The sequence below is a fragment of the Lepidochelys kempii genome, chromosome 4, assembly GCF_965140265.1.
Source record: "Lepidochelys kempii isolate rLepKem1 chromosome 4, rLepKem1.hap2, whole genome shotgun sequence".
In the NCBI taxonomy this organism is placed as follows: domain Eukaryota; kingdom Metazoa; phylum Chordata; order Testudines; family Cheloniidae; genus Lepidochelys; species Lepidochelys kempii.
The window spans coordinates 91,972,131-91,988,989 of record NC_133259.1 but is presented as its reverse complement, the minus strand read 5'-3'; the positions used below and the strand labels follow the sequence as shown (position 1 = coordinate 91,988,989).

Sequence of the window (16,859 nt, the reverse complement as noted above, 5' to 3'; positions counted from 1 at the left end):
ACTGACATCTCCCCAATGCTATCTACTATAAAGAACTCAAAGAAGATACCACACCACAATTCACCCAAGAATTTAAGGATATCACCAAATCCTTCCCCAAACAACTCCAAAAGAAACTCTATAACCTCATCCCCCATGAGCCCCCACCTGCACCCCAAGGACCGTGCACATGCTTCCCAAGATATACAAATAAGGGAACCCAGGCAGACACATCATATCTGGCCATGGCACTCTTATTGAAGGAATATGAGGATTTACTGAAATCATCTTCAAATCACTCACCACAGCAACAGCCAGCTTCCTCTAAGACACAGCTGACTTCCTCCAGCAACTCTGCAACCTTAACAACCAGAACACCATCCTTGCCACTATGGATGTCAATTCCCTCTACACCAACATCCATCACAATGACTGCATTGCTGCCTACCTCAAATATCTACAATACAATGGACAACCCTCAGATATTCACCCCAAACACATCGCCAAACCATCCATTTAATCCTCACCCATAACAACTTTACATTCAATGACAAAACACTTTGTTCAAACCATGGGAACAGCCATGGGTAATAAGATGGCTCCCCAGTATGCCAACCTCTTCATGGGCCACCTTGAGGAAGAATTTCTGGACAAATGCACCACAAAACTAATTATATACCTGAGATACATTGATGCTAGTTTCATCCTATAGACGGATGACCTAAACTCTTTCAGATTTCCACCACAGCTTCAACCACCAGCACCCATTCATCAAACTCTTTCTAGAACACTCCTGACCTAGCATCAAATTTCTGGAAACCATGATCAGCTTCAGCAATGGAACCATACAGACAACTGTATACAAGAAACCCACAGATCATCATACTTACCTCACAGATCCAGTAACCATCCCAAACACAAAACAATCTGTTATCCATAGCTAGGCACTCTGATACAACAGAGGAGAACATGTGGAATACACACCTTAATACACTTAAAACCACCTTCACCAAACAAGGAAACTCCACCAGAGAAGAAGATCGCATCATGGAATGGGCCACCCAAATACCCCAAGAGAACCTGCTTCAATACAGGGAGTGGGGAAAACTCCAACCGCATATCCCTAATTGTCAGCTACTACCCCATACTGAAACCCACATGGAGTATCATTAAACAATTGCAATCAATACTTGATGGGGACCACATTCTGAAAGAAACCTTTCCTGAACCCCCACTTCTGGCCTTCAGACAACCCCCAAACTCTCCAAGCTCATCATCAGAAGCAAGCTCCCCACAGAACAGCACCAATCAACTCAAAGCAGCATCAGACCCTGCCATAACAACAAATGCAAAATTTACAGACATATCTCCACTGCTATGATGATCAATACCCCCCCCCACAACATATTTTTCAAGATCCATGGATTCTATATATGCCTATCACAACATGTGGCATACCTCATCCAGTGCACTAAATGACCTAATAACTATGTGGCTGAAACCAGACAATCACTATGCTATCAAATGTAGGTGAAACCAGACAATCACTATGCTCTCAAATGAACTCCCACAGAAAAAAGAAAAAAGACAAAAACACCATATCACCTATGACTGAACACTTTTCAGAAAGCAGTTACTCCATATCGGACCTCTCAGTTCTCATCCTCAAAGAAAACTGGCACAACACCTTCATAGAGTCATAGAACATAGAATATCAGGGTTGGAAGGGACCTCAGGAGGTCATCTAGTCCAACCCCCTGCTCAAAGCAGGACCAATCCCCAACTAAATCATCCCAGCCAGGGCTTTGTCAAGCCTGGGAGCTTCAAAAGACAAGCCTGGGAGCTTAAATTCATAACTTTGCTAGACACTAAAAAGCCTGGTCTTAATAAACACACTAAATGTATGGCTTATTACAACAATCTGTAACCCACAACCCCACCTTTTTTGTTCTATGACTGAAGTTAATGGGACATGTCACTTTGAATGATCTCTTAGAATGTGTGTTAACTACTTATGCTAAACAATCTGTTCCACTTTGTATTTAGCTGTAAAACTGTGTACCTTTCCCAGACCTGAAGAAGAGCTCTGTGTAGCTCGAAAACTTGTGTCTTCACCAACGGAAGATAGTGCAATAAAAGATATTACCGCACCCACCTTGTCTCTCTAATGTATATAATGTGCACTCATGATTTTTGTGCTATTAGAAGACCACACAATTTTTTGCTGAATCAAAACTGGTGTTTGGAGACAGGGCCAAATTCTAATATTGAAATGCTATCCAAACGAAGTTTTTAAATGTTCACATGTGCACACGAGTATGTTGCTGTGCACATCTGGCTGTGGAAGGTTTCCACAACTTCATTCTCTGAACTCATAATCAATCAGTGTTCAGCCAATGGTTAGCTCTGTGCCTAGAGGCAGATTTAGAAAAAGTTTGTTGGTTCAAGGCATTTTGTTCTAGCTGCCTGTCAAGGTTCCTCCCCCACTCTGAACTCTAGGGTACAGATGTGGGGACCTGCATGAAAAACCTCCTAAGCTTATCTTTACCAGCTTAGGTCAAAACTTCCCCAAGGTACAAAATATTACACCCGTTATCCTTGGACTGGCCGCTACCACCACCAAACTAATACTGGTTACTGGGGAAGAGCTGTTTGGACGCGTCCTTCCCCCCAAAATACTTCCCAAAACCTTGCACCCCACTTCCTGGACAAGGTTTGGTAAAAAGCCTCACCAATTTGCCGAGGTGACTACAGACCCAGACCCTTGGATCTTAAGAACAATGAACAATCCTCCCAACACTTGCACCCCCCCTTTCCTGGGAAATGTTGGATAAAAAGCCTCACCAATTTGCATAGGTGACCACAGACCCAAACCCTTGGATCTGAGAACAATGAAAAAGCATTCAGTGTTTTACAAGAAGACTTTTAATAAAAAATAGAAGTAAATAGAAATAAAGAAATCCCCCCTGTAAAATCAGGATGGTAGATATCTTACAGGGTAATTAGATTCAAAAACATAGAGAACCCCTCTAGGCAAAACCTTAAGTTACAAAAAAGATACACAGACAGAAATAGTTATTCTATTCAGCACAATTCTTTTCTCAGCCATTTAAAGAAATCATAATCTAACACATACCTAGCTAGATTACTTACTAAAAGTTCTAAGGCTCCATTCCTGGTCTATCCCTGGCAGAAACCAGCATACAGACAGACACAGACCCTTTGTTTCTCTCCCTCCTCCCAGCTTTTGAAAGTATCTTGTCTCCTCATTGGTCATTTTGGTCAGGTGCCAGCAAGGTTACCTTTAGCTTCTTAACCCTTTACAGGTGAGAGGAGCTTTCCCCTGGCCAGGAGGGATTTTAAAGGGGTTTACCCTTCCCTTTACATTTATGACACTGCCCAATAGAACAGGTTCTCTTATTCATCACATTTTCACAGACTATCTTTTAACCGGGACAATCATCGGCTCAAGTACGTGAAGTTTGTGCTGAGGGACCACTCTAAAACTCTCATCCAAGCTCTCATCTTGAGACTCAATTACTGCAACATTTCTGTTCTCCGCCCTTGACAAACACAATCTTTGGGGAGCAGAGACATATTTCTGTTCTGTGTTTATACAATGCTTAGCACAATAGGGTCCCTGGTCCATGCCTAGGCAGGGCTCCACTAATTAGGTGCTTGGACCCTGGAGAAGATGCACATGTAAGGTGAGGTAGTGGCCTTGCGGGGGGAATATGGGATGGTGGGAGGGGGCAGTAGGGTGAGAAGGGGGGGTGGGAGGAATCTGGGACGTGCAGGGCTGTGGTGGTCAGAGAAAGAGGCGACTTTCCCCAGTTCCAAGTCTGCGGCTGCTGGGGAGAGACGGCCCTCCTTGTCAGCCTCAGCTCTGTGGCTGGGAATAGAACCCCCTCCTTCTCAGCCCCAGCTCAGGGGCTGCCGTGGTGTAGGACAGAAGGCACATCCATCTCACTAGAAAGGTAAGACTACTGATATTAAAATAGGAGTTGTGTGCTTTTCTTTGTAGAACAAAAAAACATTAATTGTAATTAAGTTTTTTTTAATATAGCCCTTTTATCCAAAGTGTTTTACAATAGTTATCTAATGGTACAAACAACATTTGGAAAGATCATTAAGTGGTCTGCCGAGACCCTCAGCAATTTTCAAGTGGTCTGCAAAAAAAAAAGGTTGAGAACCACTGACCTAGAGATTAGGATCCATACAAGAAGGGTTTCAAGCAGTTTGTCACATACATGTTAATACAGAGAAATGGATGCCATATCCTTGGTTTTCACTTGACCAATTTTTTTTTAAACCTAAGTGGGGCTTTCTTATCCCGTTTGTAATGGCTATCCCTGCCATATGCCACAAAATGCTGCAATCCTGTTTCACATTTTGGATACACAAAAAGTCTGCTCTGCTGTGTTCTACCACACACAGCATTCAAAACTAGTTAAAACTGTAGCTATTTTGCTCATCCCAGAAGCGTGACATTTCATAAAATGATACCAAATGCATTTTAATCTGTGTTTGGTTTTATCTGCACTAAAAATAACTTTTTCCTAATTTTCAAAAAACTGATTTGAGGGAAATTAGCGGATTGACTTAAATGGCATGAAACATATAAGAGAACCAGGATTATATCTGTGCCAGTGTTATCATTTTAATAGAACTGAAATCATCCAGAAAGTGCTCTATTTACCTATGTTCTTGATCGCTGATGTTTGTACGGGGACTGTTACTTTAGCAGAAATATATAAAATATATGTTTATTTCAATCTATTAACCAAGTGACCCCAGATTTTAAGAAACTGCTACTTATCTAAAAGTGAAAGTAATTTGCATTTTACTACAAGGTTATCTTCAGTTTATTGTAGCATCAGGATTCTGGAATGACATTTACTAGTGCATTTTGCTCAAATGCCACCTGAGAACCAAGCCAATGAGAGATCTCTGTCATTTCCACCACTATCCCATTTATTTAAAGCAGGTTTGGTGTTCAAACCATTAAAAAGTATGGATTTCACTGAAAAATCATAAGCTGGCCAAGCTTTATTCAAAACTGGGGTCAGTGTCCTTCAAAAGTATTGTCATTCTCAGTGAACCTTTCTATGGATCTGGACTAAGGTTTGAATCTGAAACAAATCTCCAAATCTGGTAATTTGGGTATTTATTGTGCACACTGCTCAGTGTGGTTTCTAACCACTCAGAAAGCACAGGAACTGTGATATTTGATTAGAGCAATGGCCCATCTATTCCAGCATGGAATAGAAAAGGCCATTGCTGAGAAGCTAAATAAATTCCTTGCATCATTCTTCAGTGCAGAGGATGTGAGGGAGATTCTCAAACCTGAGCCATGTTTTTTAGGTGACAGATCTGAGGAACTGCCCCAGTTTAAGGTGTCAATAGAGGAAGTTTTGGAACAAAACAATAAATTAAATAATAATAAATCAACGGAACCAGATAGTATTCACCCAAGTGTTCTGAAGGAACTCAAATATGAAATTGCAAAATTGTGGTATGTAGCCTCCTGTTTAAATCAGCCTCTACCAGATGACTGGAGGATAGTTAACGTAACACCACATCCTGGCAATTACACAATGTTGTGAATCATTAGGAAAGGAATAGATAATAAGACAGAAAATATCACAATGCCACTATATAATTCCATGGTACAGCCACACCTTGCATACTGTGTGCTGTTCTGGTCGCCTCATCTGAAAAAAGATACATTAGAAATGGAAAAAGTAAAGCGAAGGGCAAAAGGGAAAAAAGATTAGGGGTATGGAACAGCTTCCATATGAGAAGAGATGAAAAAGACTGGAATGTTCTGTTTAGAAAAGAGATAACTAAGGGGTGAGGATATGATAGAGGTCTACAAAATCATGAATGGTGTAGAAGAGGTGAATAAGGAAGTGTTATTTACCCCTTCATGTAACACAAGTACCCAGGGTCACCTAATGAAATTAAGAGGCAGCAGATTTAAAATATAAGGAAATACTTCTTCATACAACACCCAATAAACCTGTGGAACTCATTGCCAGGGGATGTTGTGGAGGTCAAAAGAATAAGTGGGTTAAAAAACATTAGATACGTTCATGGAGAATAGGTCTATCAATGGCTATTAACCAAGATGGCTAAGCCTCTAACTGTCAGATGCTGGGACTGGACGACAGGGGATGGATCACTTGATAATTGCCTGTTCTGTTCATTTCGTCCGAAGCACCTGGCATTAGCCATTGTCAAAAGACAGGATACTGGGCCGAATGGACCATTGGTCTGACCTTGTGTGGCCATTTTTATGTTCTTATCCTGTCATCTACAGTGGCCAGGGCCTTATATTACAGAGGAAGGTGCAAAAATAGATCAGTCAGTAGGCTGTTATGCGATAACCTGCCACTAAGAAAAAGTTTCCTCCTAGCTCCTAATATTCATCACTTGTACAATGCGTTCTAGTCATATTATAGATGACAGGACACAGGTTTACATACATAGCACAATTCTCTTCTCTGTAACCAGAGCCTATCAACACTGTAAGCCAAACATTACCACAAAAAAACCTAATCAATTCCCTGCCCCCACCCCAAAAAATGTAATTAAGTGACACAGCACCCATACTAGAATTCCTTGGACTTAAAGCTTTAATCCATCCAGGAAATTCTAGTTTGGGTGCTGTGTCACTTAATTACATTAAATATAGGTTCCAGTGGGCATTACTACTTAGAGCTTGAGAGTCCAGATTCCTGACTGGTGAAGAGGAGATATTCTGTACCATAAACGAGTTCTTCAAAGTCTCCATTTCCTAATCTGGAACCTGTCAGTAACATGGCCTGTTAATATGTCAATATTTGTCAATACGTTGGTTGAATCATTTGTTGTCTTATCCAAATAGTGTAAAGTATTAAGAGCTACAGAATAACTCATTTGATACCATCCTCATTGGGAAGTTTGCTGACAGGGAAAATCTGGAGATTAACCTTTGTGAAATGATACAAAACAAAAGAACCTATTGGTCCAGACTGCTACAGAGAGTTTGCAGAAACCTGATTTACTAGAAGGAGAAAATGTCCCTGGCTCTCAAGCCACAAAATGTGAGTTATGTGTGTATCCTAAAAATTTAAAATACTTGTCTGAGCCCATCTGGTTCAGTCTTTTCAACATCCATCCCTCTCTGCTTTTATTTATATTGACCCATTTTCTAGTGACAAGAACACATACCAGTCACTGTTACCTTTTCGTACCTTGATTAATTATACTTTATTAACAAATATGGATATACACTTTGTAATGGGTATTCAGTTCATTAATTAATGAGACATCAAATGGTTATGCTCAATTGCTTTTTATTAATCAAAGATTAGACATCTAGGATTAATCAGCACAAGCACAAAAAGGAAAAGTCTCTAGTCATCCTTCCTGGGAATCCAGGTTACAGCATTTCTTAGGTCCAACTTGGTAATCATTTCATAGGTTTTTACACCCTACGTGTTTACTTCATTCTATAATTTTCAGTGAGCTATACTCTTATCACCACCAATCACAATGAGATGTCACCCCTGAGGTCAATCATCTAGATAGTTACATATTCCATTATGTCCCAATACACTCCAAATTTTCAAAGTACAAAAGGTCACAACAGTTTTGGCCTATTCAACAGAGACAATACTAGGTTGCAAGTAACACTTTTCAATCAATCATTTAATTTTACAGTTGGTTACATTTTATGTATTATCCAATCATATGTTAATGTCATATTGAAGTTATGCACCTATCAAGTGAATCATGTTCCTTTACAGAATTCTATTATATATGCCCTTTCATGTGGTTTCCATTATAATTTCATTTGCCAGTCACAAACACTGTTTTCTACTTTAAAAATAGGCTATGAAAGTGTGTCATGATCTTAGATAGAGACTGCTTACAGAGCAAAACTAGGTACATGAGTAATTCTGCATTGTCTCTCTTTTAGCATTACTTTGCAGCAACACTTTTTTGGGAACTTTGGCCAATAAACTAACAATCAAATATACCTTTTTGGTTCACATGAGGGATGGTGGGAGCTCTAGGTCCATAGGGAAACAGTACCCATTAACTATCATCATTCACAGGTGCCAATACAGAAAAGTTTTTGAGGCAGGGACCCTTCCTGTGTGCATGGACTGTACCTAGCACATTGTGGAGTCTACCAGAATACATAAAAATAAGAATTGGAATGCCATCATTTCACAGCAATCTGACAGGATCTTGCAATTATTATGAAATTCAACATCATTTTAGCCTGATAAATACATAGTTCTACATTCTGCAAGAGAAATGGTTCAAGACATGAAAGATCAATGCTGCAGAAATTCATTGAATTAATTAATGTTATAACTTTCATAGGTTTTTATTTTAATTTTTGAATTTATCATACAAGAAATATCATGGAGAGGCATAAATAGAAATATTGTTCCAAAAGTATGGTTCTCAACCTTTTCAGAACTGTGATCCAACGTTAAAATGGAAAGAAGTTTCAGGATTCCCCTCCCATCTACACATAAAGATAGGGAGGAGGGGCATGACTAGAGCTCAGCAGAACTTGTTGGATTAATAGATTATTCACTGAAAAATGCAGATTCAGGCCAACCAACATGAATGTTCTAAAGAGCTCCAGCCCTTTCACGGGGTTTGCTGCTCACCATTTGGCAGCACCCCCTTGCGGCTCATCTAGGAAATTAGCTCGCCACTGTCCACATCCCATCTGGCAGTCGCTTGCCCCTTTTTCCCAGTCACTCACTCTGCGGCTGCCCTCCTGCTAGTCCAGAGTGTAGTGCCTCTCCTTTGTGGCTTAGCCCTCCGGCCAAGTCATCATTGTCCTCTCCTTCTGGGATATTATTAGAGTCTCCTTCCTCAAAATCTCAGGCAGTCTCCATCTCCACTGTACTGACTGCACTACTCCCGCATTAGTGTGTAGGGGAACTCGAGCCCATCCTCTTCACTGGGTTCCAGTCCAGGGACCCTTGAACCAGCAGTTGAGATCTATCCCTCTCAGACCTTACTGCCCAGGTGAGCTTTGTTCTCAGTCAGTCTCATGGCCCTTGAGCTCCCCAGCCAGTGCCGCCTAAGGTTAATTGGCCTCTCGTGCCCCTTTAGCCCCATCCATGCTGGTCTGGGGTGAACATCCCACCACAAACCCCCCCAAAAATTTGGGCTAGATTCAAAGAGACTTAAGCACCATTCATAAAACCACTGGCCAGTGGAGGAGGAAGTAGTGTCCCCCATGGTAAGGGTTCTCAGATGGGATGTGGGAAACCCAAGTTCAAGTCCTCCTCTAAATCAGAGAGAGCGAGAATTTGAACACAGATCTCTCACACCCCAGGTGAGCACTGTAACCATGGGGCTATAGAGTATTAGAAGGGGAAATGCCTCCTCCGGTGGTGGTTTTGTGAATGACATTTCCAAATTTCCTTTGCTTTTATTAAAAGTCATTTTAAATGCCCAAAATCTAAACAAAACATTATGTTAAACCAACAGTTTTTTTCAGATTTTTTTGGCCAAGAAACCCAAAAAATAATGTTTCAGGTCAATCTAAATGAAGGATATTTTTGATGTTTTGGTTTGGCCAGTGAACCAAAAAAATTGATCATTCACACAGCTCTGTGATTGCAGAGCCATTATCTTTGAAAACTCATGGCGATCGGGGGAAGTCCCAGACGACTGGAAAAAGGCTAATGTAGTGCCCATCTTTAAAAAAGGGAAGAAGGAGGATCCTGGGAACTACAGGCCAGTCAGCCTCACCTCAGTCCCTGGAAAAATCATGGAGCAGGTCCTCAAGGAATCAATTCTGAAGCACTTAGAGGAGAGGAAAGTGATCAGGAATAGTGAGCATGGATTCACCAAGGGCAAGTCATGCCTGACTAATCTAATTGCCTTCTATGACGAGATAACTGGCTCTGTGGATGAGGGAAAAGCAGTGGTCGTGTTGTTCCTTGACTTTAGCAAAGCTTTTGACATGGTCTCCCACAGTATTCTTGCCAGTAAGTTAAAAAAGTATGGGCTGGATGAATGGACTATAAGGTGGATAAAAAGCTGGCTAGATTGTCGGGCTCAATGGGTAGTGATCAATGGCTCCATGTCTAGTTGGCAGCTGGTATCAAGTGGAGTGCCCCAAGGGTCGTCCTTGGGCCGGTTTTGTTCAATATCTTCATAAATGATCTGGAGGACGGTGTGGATTGCACCCTCAGCAAGTTTGCTGATGACACTAAACTGGGAGGAGAAGTAGACATGCTGGAGGGTAGGGATAGGATACAGAGGGACCTAGACAAATTAGAGGATTGGGCCAAAAGAAATCTGATGAGGTTCAACAAGGACAAGTGCAGAGTCCTGCACTTAGGACGGAAGAATCCCATGCACCGCTACAGACTAGGGACCGAATGGCTCGGCAGCAGTTCTGCAGAAAAGGACCTACAGGTTACAGTGGATGAGAAGCTGGATATGAGTCAACAGTGTGCCCTTGTTGCCAACAAGGCCAATGGCATTAGGGGCATTGCCAGCAGATCGAGGGACATGATCGTTCCCCTCTATTCGACATTGGTGAGGCCTCATCTGGAGTACTGTGTCCAGTTTTGGGCCCCACACTACAAGAAGGATGTGGAAAAATTGGAAAGAGTCCAGCGGAGGGCAACAAAAATGATTAGGGGACTGAAACACATGACTTATGAGGAGAGGCTGAGGTAACTGGGACTGTTTAGTCTGTGGAAGAGAAGAATGAGGGGGGATTTGATAGCTGCTTTCAACTAACTGAAAGGGGGTTCCAAAGAGGATGGATTTAGACTGTTCTCAGTGGTAGCGGATGACAGAACAAGGAGTAATGGTCTCAAGTTGTAGTGGGGGAGGTTTAGGTTGGATATTAGGAAAAACTTTTTCACTAGGAGGGTGGTGAAACACTGGAATGTGTTACCTATGGAGGTGGTGGAATCTCCTTTCTTAGAAGTTTTTAAGGTCAGGCTTGACAAAGCCCTGGCTGGGATGATTTAGTTGGGAACTGGTCCTGCTTTGAGCAGGGGGTTGGACTAGATGACCTCCTGAGGTCCCTTCCAACCCTGATATTCTATGATTCTAGTCAAAATACCCACGCCAGAACTCTTTGTGTTGTGACTCCCCCCAGACTGAGAACTCACAAGCAAAACATATCCCATATCCTAAAGGAGATATTGATCAATTACCATCAACTGGATATCTGAAAAAGAAAATCCTGGAAGATTGATAAATCCAGTAAGTGCCTGCTCCATATGGAACAAAGCATCCTGTTAAGATCAGCATTCTTGGTTTTAATTACCTTTATATATTGATTGTTACAGCGTGTAATAAGAGAATCAGCGGGAGTTCAGTGTAGCCTTCTAGTTATTTCTATTCCTACTGAGGCATGGATAACATGTAGGCATTTAAGAAATGGATGTTTCTATCTTCATCAAGAAAATGATCATTGAAATACTGAGCCCTGAATCACTAATTAGAATTTGTTGACCAGTGGCAGACTAAGTCACGGTTTTATTATCTCAAATGCAATTTAATTAAGCTTTAACATGCATACAAGTTAGAATTAATACTATTCATGCTGCTATGAAGCACAGTGTATGCTTTACGTCTATATCTTGGGAACCAACAGCCTTATTAAACAAAATAAATCTGGGAGTTTTAGCTTCTCATACATAAGTGCAGACAGAATCATTCATCTTGCATTCTCAGAAAGGTTGGTATCTTAAGTCTTGTAATACTGCCAGAAGGTCACAATTCTGAGCAAACAACAATCAGAATGCTACCTAGACTTAAAGGATAGGCTGGAAAAATTAGAAACCCTAGATCTTGAAATTCTAAGTATTTCTCTGCCCCCACCCCGCCCCAGTTGGACTTTTCTCCTCCTCAACAGTTCTCTTTGTCATTTTTCACACTGTTCGTTTTCTGCTCTGTTTTTCCACACCTTTTTATACCTTAATTTTTTTTCTGTGCTCTCTCGTGTGATCATAGTTGTTCCTAAAGAAATATGAACTTAACATCAGAGTTCAAGTTGAACTTTTGAATGCACAATGTTGGATTGGGTGGGAAACAAGGAAAAACAAGTTTGCACAGTCTAGGCTATTTTTTTAAAAGGACAACTTTAATTTATTTTTCTAAATTGAATTTTCTTTTTAAATCTAGTTTTAAATCTAGTTTAAAAAACTGACTACGCTTAAAAATCAGCAGATTCAGAGGTGGGGGAAATCAGATGGTCTTCAGAAGCCTTTTGAAACAATTTTCTTTCCACATCAAGCTGAGGTCTCCCGGGGCCACAATATGGTAGTAAATAGAAGATATGAATTCCCTTCATGCTGATGCTTTGGCCTGGTGTCCATAAGAAAAATCCATAGTTAAGCCAACCTAAATCCCTGTGTAGACAGTGCTAAGGTCAATAGAAGAATTCTTCCACCAACCTAGCTACTGCCCCTTGGGGAGGTGGATTACCTACACCAGGGGTAGGCAAACTTTTTGGCCTGAGGGCCACACCTGGGAATAGAAATTATATGACGGGCCATGAATACTCACAAAATTGGGGTTGGGGTGCGGGAGAGTGTAAGGCCTCTGGTTGGGGGTGCGGGCTCTGGGGTGGGGCCAAAAATGAGGAGTTCAAGGTGCGGGAGGGGACTCTGGGCTGGGGTGGGGGAGTGGGGTGCGGGAGGCGGGGTTAGGCTGGGCTGGGGCTGGGGCTGAGGAGTTTGGAGCGTAGGAGGGTGGTCTGGGCCTGGATTGAGTGGTTTGGAGGATGGGAGGGGGATCAGGGCTGGGGCAGGGGATTGGGGAATGGGGTTAGGCTCTGGCTGGTGCTTACCTCAAGCACCTCCCAGAAGCAGCGTCATGTCCCCCTCTGGCTCCTATGCGGAGGTGTGGCCAAGCAGCTCTTCACGCTGTCCCGTTCACAGCACCACCCCTACAGTTCCCACTGGAGTGCCAGAGGGGGCCACTGGAACGCGTAGGAGCTGGAGGGGGCCATGCTGCTGTTTCCAGGAGCCGCGTGGAATGGCCCCTGACCCTTCCCCCAGCTGGAGCCCCAGAGTGGGGCCATGCCGCAGCTTCCAGGAGCTGTGTGGAGTGGCCCCCGACCCTGCTCCCCAGTTGGAGTGGGGAAAGCCCCAGACCCCACTCCCCAGTGGGAGCCCAATGACCGGCTTAAAACGACTGGCGGGCCGAATCTGGCCGACGGGCCATAGTTTGCTCATCCCTGATCTACAACAATAGGAGAATCCCTCCCATCACCATAGGTAGCATCTACACTGAAGCACTACATGTGTGTCTTTGTAGCGTTTTAAGAGTAGACAAGCCTGTAGTTTTCAGGCCCAGAAAAGTCTCAGGACCAAAGTGAATTCATGACTATAAATGGTGAATTGGGATTGGTGGGCCTTAATAAACATTGTGGGAAAAGTACCTGATCTTGTGCTTTGAGATGAAATATTTACTATCTGCTAAAGGGTGTAGGGACAGCATGCCCTCTTGGATTGTTTTAGAGTGGAATGAGGAAGGTGAGAGAACACATCAACAAGAGCTCTGCAAGTGCCGGGCTTGGCTATTGGCTGAAATCAGGCAAAAGCAGCTCTCTTCAGGTTGAGGATAAACCTCAAGAAACATGTAACACATGATTTATGGACTGGAGTCCCTTAATGTTACTCCCTAACGCATGAGTGCCAAGTATTCTATTTCAGTGGCTTTCAACCTTTCCAGACTACTGCACCCCTTTCAGGAGTCTGATTTGTCTTGCGTACCCCCAAGTTACACCTCACTTCAAAATTACTTGCTTACAAAATCAGACACAAAACTACAAAAGTGTCTCAGCACACTATTAATGAAAAAATTGCGTACTTTCTTATTTTTACCACTGTAATTATAAAATAAATCATTTGGAATATAAATATTGTACTTACATTTCAGTGTATAGTATATAGAGAAATATAAACAAGTCATTGTCTGTATGAAATTTTAGTTTGTACTGACTTCACTAGTGCTTTTTACATAGCCTGTTGTAAAACTAGACAAATATCTAGATGAGTTGATGGACCCCCTGGAAGACCTCTGCCTACCGCCACGTACCTCTGGTTGAGAACCACTGCTCTATTTGATGTGGGAGGAGACACTGAGGCCTACTGCAGTTTCATAGAATCATAGAATATCAGGGTTGGAAGGGACCCCTGAAGGTCATCTAGTCCAACCCCCTGCTCGAAGCAGGACCAATTCCCAGTTAAATCATCCCAGCCAGGGCTTTGTCAAGCCTGACCTTAAAAACCTCTAAGGAAGGAGATTCTATCACCTCCCTAGGTAATGCATTCCAGTGTTTCACCACCCTCTTAGTGAAAAAGTTTTTCCTAATATCCAATCTAAACCTCCCCCACTGCAACTTGAGACCATTACTCCTCGTTCTGTCATCTGCTACCATTGAGAACAGTCTAGAGCCATCCTCTTTGGAACCCCCTTTCAGGTAGTTGAAAGCAGCTATCAAATCCCCCCTCATTCTTCTCTTCTGCAGGCTAAACAATCCCAGCTCCCTCAGCCTCTCCTCATAACTCATGTGTTCTAGACCCCTAATCATTTTTGTTGCCCTTCGCTGGACTCTCTCCAATTTATCCACATCCTTCTTGTAGTGTGGGGCCCAAAACTGGACACAGTACTCCAGATGAGGCCTCACCAATGTCGAATAGAGGGGAACGATCACGTCCCTCGATCTGCTCGCTATGCCCCTACTTATACATCCCAAAATGCCATTGGCCTTCTTGGCAACAAGGGTACACTGCTGACTCATATCCAGCTTCTCGTCCACTGTAACCTGTAGGTCCTTTTCTGCAGAACTGCTGCCGAGCCATTCGGTCCCTAGTCTGTAGCGGTGCATTGGATTCTTCCATCCTAAGTGCAGGACCCTGCACTTATCCTTATTGAACCTCATCAGATTTCTTTTGGCCCAATCCTCCAATTTGTCTAGGTCCCTCTGTATCCTATCCCTGCCCTCCAGCGTATCTACCACTCCTCCCAGTTTAGTATCATCCGCAAATTTGCTGAGAGTGCAATCCACACCATCCTCCAGATCATTTATGAAGATATTGAACAAAACCGGCCCCAGGACCGACCGTTGGGGCACTCCACTTGATACCACTTTCCAACAACTGCAAGGATATTTCGCAAGGTTCACCAGCTGTAATCAGAAGGAAGGTCAACATTAACATATACAGTTCAAGAGTCACAGATGTGGTTACTGAATAGAGATCTACGTTTACTACAAAGTTTCAGTGATCCTTAAACTTTCAAGTGTGCTATTAATATTAATATAAATGTATTCAATAATTAAATATTGAACTTAAATGATCAAAACTAAAATTATAGATATATAAACTATTGTGCAAAATAAACAACTACTAAAATACCTTTTTTCTTTTTTGCTTCCAGGACTACACACTCACAATGTATTTCCAGCAGTCCTGGAGGGATAAAAGGCTGTCTTACTCTGGAATACCTCTGAACCTAACTTTGGACAACAGAGTAGCTGACCAGCTCTGGGTGCCAGACACATACTTCCAAAATGACAAGAAGTCATATGTTCATGGGGTTACAGTGAAAAATCGAATGATTCGACTACATCCTGATGGAACTGTCCTTTATGGCCTACGGTATGTAGTATTTTATCTTACATTTCATGTTTTTTTGGAATAATTATACACAACACTGTAGTAGCCATACAGCATGACTTATCACCAACATATTTTCCTTTATTTTGGCTTATTCTGAAAGTTTTACTCAAGTTCACTGGGGCTATAGGTTGAAGTAACTAAAATATCCACCTACAGCATAGGAACCATACTTAACCTCCATATTTTCCACAACACAGCCACACTACCATTTATGTATATAACTATGACTGATGTGAAAGCCTAATGCCGCCACATCTTTTGGCTCTTCTGAGCATGTTGGTGCTGCTAAGGAGTCTGGCATTACTGTGTTACTCAAACAATGAAGAAGTATTGACTGGAATGAGTTTTAGAGCTGAGTATTGCTTAGTAAGGATGCAATGATCTAAAACCAAGAGGTAGATGAAAAAGTACAAAAATTAGCTAATCCAAATATGCACTATTCCGTGCTCTCCAGTGATGGAATTTTTCATGTGTGTTTGGCTTTATCATTTAACATGGCTGGTTCAGATTTCCTGACCCATTTGCCCATCCACACAAGAATATGCTCTTAGTGTACTACAAGCATGCATATCAGCTGGAGTCATCAGTATCTTGCAAGCACTGGGAGAAGAGGTAGGTAATGGACATTTTGCCTTCACCAAGTCAAAAGAACTAGGTTTGGGAGATGTGGATAAGATCCACTCAAAAAATCAGTAAGTAAAGGGGTATGCGAGTTGTTAAAGCATACAAGGATAGTCCATCCTGTGGACATGTCACAGGACATTTTAAATTATTTGTAAATATTTTCTTGGAAACCTGGATGTATTCAGGCATGAATTATTTACCATTCAGCTTTTATTTTAACTTGTAACTAGCAAGGTCCATAAGCGCTTTTATTAACGTACTGCTCTATATCTAATTACATCTTCTATGCTAGTAGGCCGATTGGACCAGATTCTGGCCCCTTTTTTGCCCCACATGCTCTGTTCCAACAGTATAAAGATGGCACAGCTGGCTAGATGAGGATTCTTCTGGTGTAAAGTGGCATAGGGCTCACATACATGCCCTGACATTGGGCAGGGCCGGAGAAAGGAGTTGTGCCTATTGTGCTCGGTGCTATAGGGTTTCTGGGCTGCATAGGCAGCCTTGGGGAAGCCCTGGGGGCTGCTCTAAATTATGCCAGCAACTGTTTCAGTGCCCACAGCTCCCATATGGCACAAA

At 42.2% G+C, this 16,859-nt stretch overlaps 1 protein-coding gene across 3 annotated transcripts in view; it reads left to right on the top strand.

Moving 5' to 3' along the window:
• GABRB1 (gamma-aminobutyric acid type A receptor subunit beta1) overlaps positions 1-16,859 on the top strand; it is a 261,371-nt gene that overhangs the window by 136,965 nt on the left and 107,547 nt on the right. For 2 of the 3 annotated variants that reach the window (XM_073342125.1, XM_073342127.1), the window contains one exon: positions 15,418-15,638. In XM_073342125.1, the coding sequence (XP_073198226.1) occupies positions 15,418-15,638 (221 nt within the window). Of the gene's footprint in view, positions 1-11,154; positions 11,230-15,417; positions 15,639-16,859 lie in introns of those variants that run through there. The other variant, XM_073342128.1, reaches the window with a different exon arrangement.